At 47.8% G+C, this 9,862-nt stretch overlaps 1 protein-coding gene across 1 annotated transcript; it reads left to right on the top strand.

Moving 5' to 3' along the window:
- The first annotated feature begins 1,392 nt into the window (after positions 1–1,392).
- bmp3 (bone morphogenetic protein 3) lies at positions 1,393–8,568 on the top strand. The gene is made up of 3 exons (XM_076047009.1): positions 1,393–2,314; positions 3,871–4,796; positions 6,479–8,568. Exons 1-3 carry the CDS (start codon positions 2,035–2,037, stop codon positions 6,668–6,670), a joined length of 1,398 nt encoding a protein of 465 aa, XP_075903124.1. The 5' UTR covers positions 1,393–2,034; the 3' UTR covers positions 6,671–8,568.
- The last annotated feature ends 1,294 nt before the right edge of the window (positions 8,569–9,862 follow it).

Consider the following 9,862-nt stretch of genomic DNA (forward strand, 5'->3'; position numbering starts at 1 on the left):
TTTTATTTTATTGAACACTTCCAGCGGAAGCTTATCCAGAAAACTTGATATGTCTCCAAGATGCAGCTAAATTAGCCCTCTGTTTACAGCCTCCTGCTGGATTTGAAGCTCCATTGGACCTTTGGCTCGTTTGATACGGGACAAAAACTAGGCGGTCTTAGAGAACGGGGAGCCATCAGTGAGTAGATGTGCCTTTTGTGACATCACAAAGGGCTGGTTTCCAGCTTATTCCTGCTGTATCGTACGTATTTCCAGGAACTGCATCAACAGCCAAATCAAGCAAACTCTTGATAACAAACACTGGCAGATTTCAAGCTGCGACACGACAACAATGGAAAGTAACTTCTGATCTGTTGCATCTTCAGAATGTTTAGAAGGAGACTTGAAGAAGGAGGTTGGGAAATGGCCAACACCCGCCTGGGGGAGGTATCACCATACCCTTTGTGACATCACAGAGCCCGTGTGCCCAGAGGTATGTATGAAGTAAGCATGTTGTTGTTTTTTCCATTTCTGAGCGGTTCACTGATGTTACACTGAGGAAGTGACCTTTTAACAATAGGTCACTTTCATGTAGAATTGTGAATTCCATCACAGAATCACGACCACCTTCTCACCCGTCATTATTTACCCCCTCACCATGACAGCAGCATTTTCTGCTCTTTGCCGCCACGTGATGCGCACGTCCTTCCTGCGCGTCCTCCTGCCTCACAGCTGGAATCAGGGCTAAAGCCGCTCCGCGTGTTGACTGACTCCTGCGGACATGGCACGCTCATATTATTGCCATCAGATGTCCAAGGGCGGGGAAATGCCCTAATCATTTCCTCCCCAGTGCCCCTGAAAGAGAAGCCCAGTGGCGGTGGTGGTGGTTGGGTGGAGGGGGGAGGAGGGCTTGGATGTGCTGCTCAAACCCCGCCCGGATGGCCTGTTTGGGGTGGGGGTTTACTGCAGGGGAGGGGGGGGGGACTGCACACGGGGAAGCATCCGGATCGGCCCGTGATGGCACAGGATGCGTGTGCTTAACGCCATTCAACTGGACTAAATAGCGGTGGGAGCCCTTAATGCCGCCAATAAGCCGCTCCATTCAGCGACGCGCCGCGCGGCGGCGGAGAAATTACGCACGGCCACGGCCTGAGAGGGCCTGGCAGGAGGGCAGCGGCGGCATTAAACGTTCGCACGTTCCAAATCACACTTTCCAAAACTTCACCCGAAGCGCGGCGGTGCTGCTTTAATAAAGAGAAGAGACACGAAGAGCGCGGGACGATTTGGCTGAATGCGCGTTTAACTCGAACAGGAAGCGCGCTCCCTCTCTTCCCTCCCTCTCCCTCTCCCTCTCCGCGTGCGTGTGTGTGTGTGTGTGTGTGTGTGTGTGTGTGTGTGTGTGTGTGTGTGTGTGTGTGTGTGTGTGTGTGTGTGTGTGTGCGCGCGCGAGGAGGAATACCCAGCTGGTCCCACAAGCCCTATAATACCAAGCACAACATGCTTTACCTTCAATGAAAGCTGAGACGAGGGGGGGACGGGGGCACGAACGGCTGCGCGGCGCAGGACCTGCTTGAAAATCAGCTCCGGGGCTCGGATACAAAACCCAGAGGCGTCTCTCTCCAGCTTTATCAGCTCCACTCCTCCACAACATCTGCTCCGCTGCACCTTGTGCTGTGCGCCGACACTTTTTCCTTCCCCACACACACACACACACACACACACACACACACACACACACACACACACAGTTTTTTGGTGTTGAACCCACTCAGAGCTGCAGCTCAGGCAAATTGGATACTTTTACCCCACACACACCTTCCTGTTGCTGCTGCTGCTGCTGCTGCTGCTGTTGCTGCTGCTGCTGCCCACCTTCCTCTGTTTTCAGAGGTGATGGTGTCACTCTCTAGCCGAGGACTCCTCAGGTGATAGTATGTGGTTTTGGAGATAGGAGCCACTTTTTGGAAGCGTCTCCCCGGGTTTTACCATCGACACCTTACAAGCGCTGTTTCCCCTGCTGCTGCTGCTGCTGCTGCCACCGTCGCCTCGGTTCCCAGCATGGCTCTCCGCTCTCGGCTTGCGGTGGCGCTGCTCTGCGGATGGAGTTATCTGTGCGTCGGATACTGCGCCATGCTCAAGACGACGGACGCGCTGGGCGAGAGGCGAAGGCTGGATTTTACGCACGCGGCGGATAAGAGTCAGCCGGCGAAGGACGAGCGGGAGCTGCTGTCACAGGATACGATGACGGAGCACATGCAGATGCTTTACGCCAAGTACAACCAGGATGGATTTCCCTTCAAGGACGGCAACACCGTCCGCAGTTTCAAAGCGCACTGGGGTAGGTGGGCGCGAGCTTTTTGCGCATCTTTACTGTGAAATTTCGCGAGTCTGCTTTTTAAAGTCACTCAGTCCGCGAATGCTACAGGACAAAATGCACTTTCTCATTTGATGATTGAGCGCTCACGTCACGTCTCGTGTAGCAAGAATATGTGCGTAATTTAGACAATGTACGCTTAACGCTTGTGCACCGCGTGATTCTATCTATATTATTCGTTTTTTGTTTTGTTTTTTGTTTTTTTAAAATAGATTTTAGGGTTCCTAAAAGTGCAAAATAGGGGCAATTAGCAGCCGGTGCGACGAGGTGAGACCGGAATACACCTGTTGGTCCAGTCGTGCCGAATGCGATCAACCTGTTACTCTTCCTTCCCCTCGACAAATGAATGCAGATTCCAGCCCGCTGGTCTTCATTTTCTCACAACGTTGGTTTAGGATTTTATTCGAATGCGTCAGATGATGGAGATCAGCAGCTGCCAGGGTCGGTGGCAGGAGTTTCACTGTTGACGCTGCACCGTTTTGTATTTTTTTTTTTTTTTTTTTGCCGCTTTTGTTTCACCTCAAGAAGCTGACGGGAGTAAAAGTTGAACAAATAAATAGATAAATAGACAAATAAATAAACACACCAGCGGAATGTTTTGGGGTTTTTGTTTGTTTGACTGAATTGAATTGAATTGCAACAACGTTTCTAGGCGGTTTGGTTGCTGTCACCTCGCCGCGGGGAGCTGTGACAGAGCAGGTTCCACTCGGGAGCCGGAATTACTGAGATTGCACTGCCCCCTGTTGGCTTGTGTCTGTCACTCGGCGCCGTTAAAGGGTGACCACCAAAATCACTGACACATTTTTTTCATGGGGACTTATCACGCGCATCGTTTTGGGTTCACGGGTGGGAAGCCCACGTGTTGACCAGTTTAACGAATCCGGCTGGTGAGAACCTCACTGGGTTTGTGTGTCTGCTGTAACTGTGACTTGTTCGTTTTCTTTTCTTTTTTTTTTTTTTTTGGGGGGGGGGGGGGGGGGGGGATATAAATTACATTAAAAAAATGTATTTATTTTTTCAGTATTGTATTCTCCAGTATCCAGCTTCACTTGTGGAGTTTCTTGCCTCAGACCAGACTTATCATGTTAAATCATATGATTACAGTCTAAGTAGGAAAGCCTGCAATAACACACTGCTCTCTGCAACCTTGGAATTTTCTTTTTTTTTTCATTTCACTGCAAATAAGACTTTCCAGTGCTGCTTTCGCTCCTCTTACTATCAACTTTCTTCCTTTTCAGCAAGTGCCGCTGTCTTATGTGTACAAGCGCTTACGACGCTATTGGCTGGAGTCAAATCATAATTACATCATCTTCCTACACGTGCAAGCAGCTATTGAGGCCTTAAAACCAGACCTGATTCGCCAACCTCGGGCCATTTTTACATTGCATTGCAGTAGATTTATATAATCAAAGTTCAGAGGGCTATGGCTGTCGTGTGTAAAAGTACATGTGGACACCTTGACATCAACATGTCTACCTGCCAAATTGCACAAATGACCTTTTTTCCATTGTGCGTCCCAGGTACGATCAACAGCAAGCGGCTCCAGATTTTCAACCTCACCTCCCTCACCAAGTCGGAGGATGTGCTGTCAGCCACCCTTCACTACTACATCGGAGACCTTCAGAACGGCACCCAGGGCTGCTCGCGGACCAAGAGCTGCAGGCGCCACGGCCCCCGCAGGCACAGCCACATCCACATGATCATCTGGAGCTTCGCCTCGGTGGACAACCAGACGAGGACGCTGGGACACTTCCGGATCAACGTGTCCACCCTCTACAGGGACTTCATCTCTTGGCAGTGGAAGGACATCACCCGTGTGGTCAGTCAGACCAAGAACCATGACCAGCTGCTCATCGGGATCCAGGTGACTTCCATGGGGCCCCACCCGTGGAAGACGCTGCTCTCGGACCGCTCACCGTACATCCTGGTTTACGCCAACGACTCGGCCATTTCCGAGCCGGAGAGCGTGGTGGCCACCCTCCAGAGACACCAGTTGGTAGGAGGCGAAGGCGCCGCCTCGCACGGCTTCCACAGGGCGCTGCTGAGCGAGCGGAACGACACTGAGCAGGAGCGGCCGCAGCCCAGACACAAGCGCTCGGTCAACGTCCTGCTCCCGCTGCAAAACAATGAGCTTCCCGGACCCGAGTATCCCTACGAGACGACCGGGTGGGATGAAGCGAGTCCGTACGAACCCTTTGAGAACAAACAGGCCCGTCGGCCGCGCAAAAAGACACGCAAGAACCAGCGGCACAAGATGCCTCTGCTGCAGTTTGACGAGCAGACGATTAAAAAGGCACGCAAGAAGCAGTGGAACGAGCCCAGGAATTGCGCTCGGAGGTACCTGAAAGTGGATTTTGCTGACATTGGATGGAGCGAATGGATTATATCACCCAAGTCGTTTGACGCTTACTACTGCTCAGGGTCCTGCCAATTCCCCATGCCAAAGGTAAGCCCTGCGCGGCCTGTGGCTCTCGCCCTGGTTCCCAAAACCGGAGACATGTGCAGGAGTGCTGAGCAGAATGATTTGGGATCCTTTGCACAGCCACCTGCTTTTCGTTTAACCAGATTGTTTTGTTTCCCCCCCCACCCCCTCCTCTACCGTCAGGAAACACATTTCAGTCAGGAGATGGTGTTGCGCCAATTCCTGTGACCCATTAAATGCTGGGTCAAATACTTTTTCTTCTGCTAACCTTAACTCAAATTCCAAAAACACCAGCGAGGTTGTTTTGTTAATTTTTTTTTTCAAATTTTCTTTACAACTTGCAACCCGACTTCATCTGTTGCATCAGCAGCACAGTTCTTGGATTAACAAAGTACGTGTTTATTACCGTGTAACCTTTAGTGCCCCTCAGATACACAGCAGCAGCTGCAGTACAGAGGCCACGTCAGTGTGCGACACGCAAACCCAACAAACAAGCTCTGTCTATATCCTGACCACTCTTGTTCTTTACACTATATCGTACATTCAGTCCCTTAAAGTGAGATCACTTTGAGCTCGCTTACAGCGGCTGTTGCTTCTCTGCACTCGTGTTCATTTGGGTGCCATTAACGTCAGAGGTCCCTGGGGCCACTCTGTCTTACATTATGGATGATAATGCGGCGGCGACTTGACGTGCAGCGATCCCATCTGCTTTCATCTTGGGCTGCCACGATAAGCGAGGTCCGGTGCCGGTAGCGCTGCCGGGCGTTCTCCCCGAGGCTCTCACGTCTCCTGCTCTATCTTGGGAATCCAGGTCTTCAAAGAAGTGTATGCCTGCACTCAAATATTTGTACAAATCTTACGTGCGTGTGTGTATACATGCGTGGAACAGAAAAAGCCCTTTGAACCTGCAGCCAGTCCGGCCATGCAACTTTTCTCAGCATGATAGTTGTGGCTACAATGTGAAGAATTTGATAAATCGACATGAAGTTTAATAAACTAAGAAATCAAAAAAAGTGGGAGTGACACAGATCTGACGTCACCCTCGTCTCTCCTCCCGACTCGCAGCCGCAGTGACAAGATAACATCGCAGGCATTTTAAACATGGACGGAATGCACGGCTTCCATCCACTTAATTCATTACCTCGGAGTGGTCGGCCTTTGTAGTCGCGTGTAATTAGTCCCAGAAGTAGGAGCCCGGGGCCTTGGGCAAGCTCCTCCCCCTCCTCCAGCTGCAGGTTCTGCTGCTCAGCCGGAGTCAGACAGGCCTGTGACGCTGCCCCAACTTTTGTCATTCCAAAGCTTCAGAAGCTGCTAAATGGCCTCTATTAGCAGCTGCTCTGCCTGCTTGATTACGAAGGGCGGGAGCGGAGCAGCTAAGTGGTGTGGGAACAGCCAGTCGGGGTTCGATGGACATGCGGCTACTCGTCGGATGATTGCTCAGGATCCTTGAGTTACAAAAAAAATAGCGAGATATTCTGACGCTCATAGTTTGACCCCTGAAGTGCAAGTAAAGTCATTTGAAGTGATCCAGCTGGGGCTTTTGCAGATTAATTGTGTAGAAAACAAAATACCAGGATTCCAAGTCGAGGGAGACGTTCCCGACAATGACCAAAATACCGTTTCATTTCAAAAAGTTGTCGGTGGCAATCTACCAAGCAATCATCCATTCACCTGTCCTTTTTTTTTTTACTCCCTCTCTACTGCAGGCCTTGAAGCCCTCCAACCACGCCACCATCCAGAGCATAGTGCGCGCAGTGGGCGTGGTCCCAGGCATTCCGGAGCCGTGCTGCGTCCCGGAGAAGATGTCCTCGCTCAGCATCCTCTTCTTCGACGAGGACAAAAACGTGGTGCTCAAAGTCTACCCCAATATGACAGTAGACTCCTGCGCCTGTAGATAGTTGCCTTCTCTCCTTCGTCGCCGCCCGCTCACCTGAACCTCACCCCTCCTCGAGCCCCCTCCAAAAAATACTCAAGAACAGGAATTGAAAGAAGTCAACTTTTATCAGCCAAAATGTCATTCTCTTCTCCCGTCATTTAAACGCCCATTGGACTCATCTTGGCGTTCCCTTCGCACTGGAGGAGAGCCCCTCCTCCTGTTATCCCCTGGCCAGAGGAGGACCGCTCTTTAGCGTTCCTGTGTTGGAAAGGCTGGTGTGACACATCCTGGTCCCAGGTAGCCGGAATGGAAGACACAGATTGCCAAGTTCCAGCTCAGCTCCCGGCGCCAGTGTTCACCTTCACAGCTTAATTATCCCATACGGTGAAGACACGATGACTAGAATCTAAATCCGCTGTTAAGAGTTTATTAACGATACCAATGGGAAGAGGAGAAACCAAACTAACAAAAAAAACTGAAAGACAACCTATTTTCACGAAAGTAAATGACCTCAGTCGGACTCAGTGCCTTCGGAGAGACTTCGGGTCCAAACTGCTTGAAGTCGTCACGGTCGTCACCACAAAGCCAAACTCGCACTTGCATGGTTTATGTTACTATGTGTATGTATTTATGTTCTGTACTATCACTGTGTTATTCACTATAAGGAACATAAAAAGTTATTGTATAGTTATTGGCTTGGCTGCTATAGAGAAGTAGAGTAGGTAGACATACGTATTTGTGTTAGTGATGCTCCCGTCATTGTACAGTTCTCACAGGCGAAGAGTTTATTATATTTGGAGAGTATAAGCTACGTCTCATTTGTGGTTCCGTGAACATCCTTAAGAGCTGTATAGGGAAACCGCCCATACAATGGCTTTCCTATTGACATGTTTCATTTTTAAAGACTTAATATTTAGTTTTGCGACACTCATGAAAAGGTGGTCTGGAATCAGTTTTACCATATATATATCTATATATATCTATATATATATAGATATATATAAGGCGACTGAACAACAAATCAGTAAACTTCTACATTTCTCAATATGCAGACGACACTCTGGTGTCTGTTTGAGAATGAAGTGTATTATGAACGGCTGAATTGTTGCTTTTAAAACACTGACTGAGTTCACCTCCTGTTCGGACAATCTCACACATACTGGGAACGGGAGCTTCAGTCAGAATTCAGAATTTATTTTTCAAAATAGTTAGCAGTTGGACCAGTTAATATAAAAAGTGAATATAGTACATATTCTTTTGATAAGTTTGAGCGCCGGTGAAATTTACTTTTTAGTGTATTTGAAATTATTCAATATTGTTTCATGAGCTATTTTATGAGCAGATTTATTTTTGTTTAAAACTTTCTATATTTTTGCTGACATGTCACAGCTTGATCCTCCTTAGTGGAGGATTTTCTTAGAAAGGTGTAGCTTCCTCCGTTTGTGCCTTAGCAACACTGCCTGGGAGCATTTTGCATTTAAGAGTAAACCCTTTATCTGGAAATGTAAAAAAAAAAAAAAAAAAAAAAAAAACTTGACAGGTTTTTTTTTTTTTTTGAAGTGCAAGTATAAATCATGCAGTATAACAGCAGTGTGTGTAAGGGCTTACTCTATTTAAATGTTCAGTACCATTTTGTAAATGTTATGCTGTAGGTAAACAAAGAAACGCTTGTACAATAAGCTTCATAAAATATATTTGTATATGGAAATGACCTTTAACATGCATCTATTTATTATGTGATTGTTGCTTATCTTGTAAAAGGCGTGGGCCAGACAAGGGGGAGCCGGAGCTCGGACAGGTTGGAGGTTTTTGTATCTGTGATGGACACTGCTGATATAAAAGTGTGGTGAACTGAACCCTGATTTCTGACCAGCCCTACAGAGCATTCAAAGAAATAAATAAAAAAGTATGCAAGACTCAGATCTGTCAAGGTTGTCTGGTCTCTGAAGCTGATGGTTTTGTGGAGTTGTGAATTACCCTATGAATTTGTAAACCAAAACAGTGTGTAACGGAAAAGTACCAGTAGTGTGCATAAACAATGGTAAAGATCATTTTGCAAAGTGTGCAAACCATTATCCATGACTGACGGTTTGCATATTGCTGATGCAATACTGCAGTTAAGCTGCAAAAAGCCACTTAAAAAAAAAAAGGAAACGTGTCGCAAACAGTTTGTGGAAACAACTTTGACATTATTACACATAAGGCCACACACATTCAACTGTACATTCTGTACATACACACATTTACCAGTGTACACATGTATAGGCGATATTTACAAAACCCAGTGTGTTTGCTCGTTGAGGTGTCCACAAAATAGCTCATTATGTTTGGATTTTATACGGTGACTTTGTACACAAGGTGCACAGCCAGTCTAAAGGAAGCCTAAATAATCTTAAACATTTTCTCAAGCTCTGACAAATCCCTCTCGGTTCCCTCCCTCTCTCCCTCTTCACATGCGCAATGTGTTCAGGAGCTTGAAGCTGCAGGCTCAAAACCAGAAAGGTGGATGTTTTGCCAGGCCCGACGACCTGCTGCTTCTGGATGCTCACACTCAGTAGCAATGGTAAGAGATGTTCGCTTTTACCACTGCTGGCAGTTCCCTTCAGGTGACACAGGTTTCTGTTGGCATTCTTGGGATTGGAATGGAAAGTGTTTGGCTGCTGTGTAGGAATTCCTTTACCCCAAAAAAGTCTCTTGTTTGCCATTTTGCAGCGTCACCTCTCTGCTTCCGCTCGCCTCCGTGCCTCCACGACCAGCAGACAAACAGCACATGTCCTTGAAAATCCCCCTGCTGAAAGAAACACGAGCAGCTCTGCCACTTCTGCCGAGGTCTCCATAACGACCACATCTGGAGCCATCATGAGGGCCCCGGGAAAAGCTGCTGAAAACAAGTTTTTTTTTTAGAGGTAATTATAAAAAATATTAGTTACTCACTACTATTGTCTGTGACTCATGGCTCAGCCCTTCCAAAGCAATAAAACACGGGGTTTATTTGTCAGGAGACGCAGCGGATTACCAGATACTTCTGAGAGACCCATCTGCAGGCTACCTCAGCACAATTACAGTGTAACAACTAACTTTTCAAACATTATTCAAACTCAGCCGAGTGTTTAGTTGACACAAACTTTGCTGATGTCCGTTGGCAGGCAAGTGCGGTGGTAAAAATGGAAAAATCATTGGTTTGAATTGAACTTCCCCGTAGGCAGTGTGTTCT

Source organism: Nelusetta ayraudi, unplaced genomic scaffold (genome assembly GCF_046127955.1).
Source record: "Nelusetta ayraudi isolate G7.1 ecotype Tasmania unplaced genomic scaffold, CSIRO-AGI_Nayr_v1 ptg000092l, whole genome shotgun sequence".
In the NCBI taxonomy this organism is placed as follows: domain Eukaryota; kingdom Metazoa; phylum Chordata; class Actinopteri; order Tetraodontiformes; family Monacanthidae; genus Nelusetta; species Nelusetta ayraudi.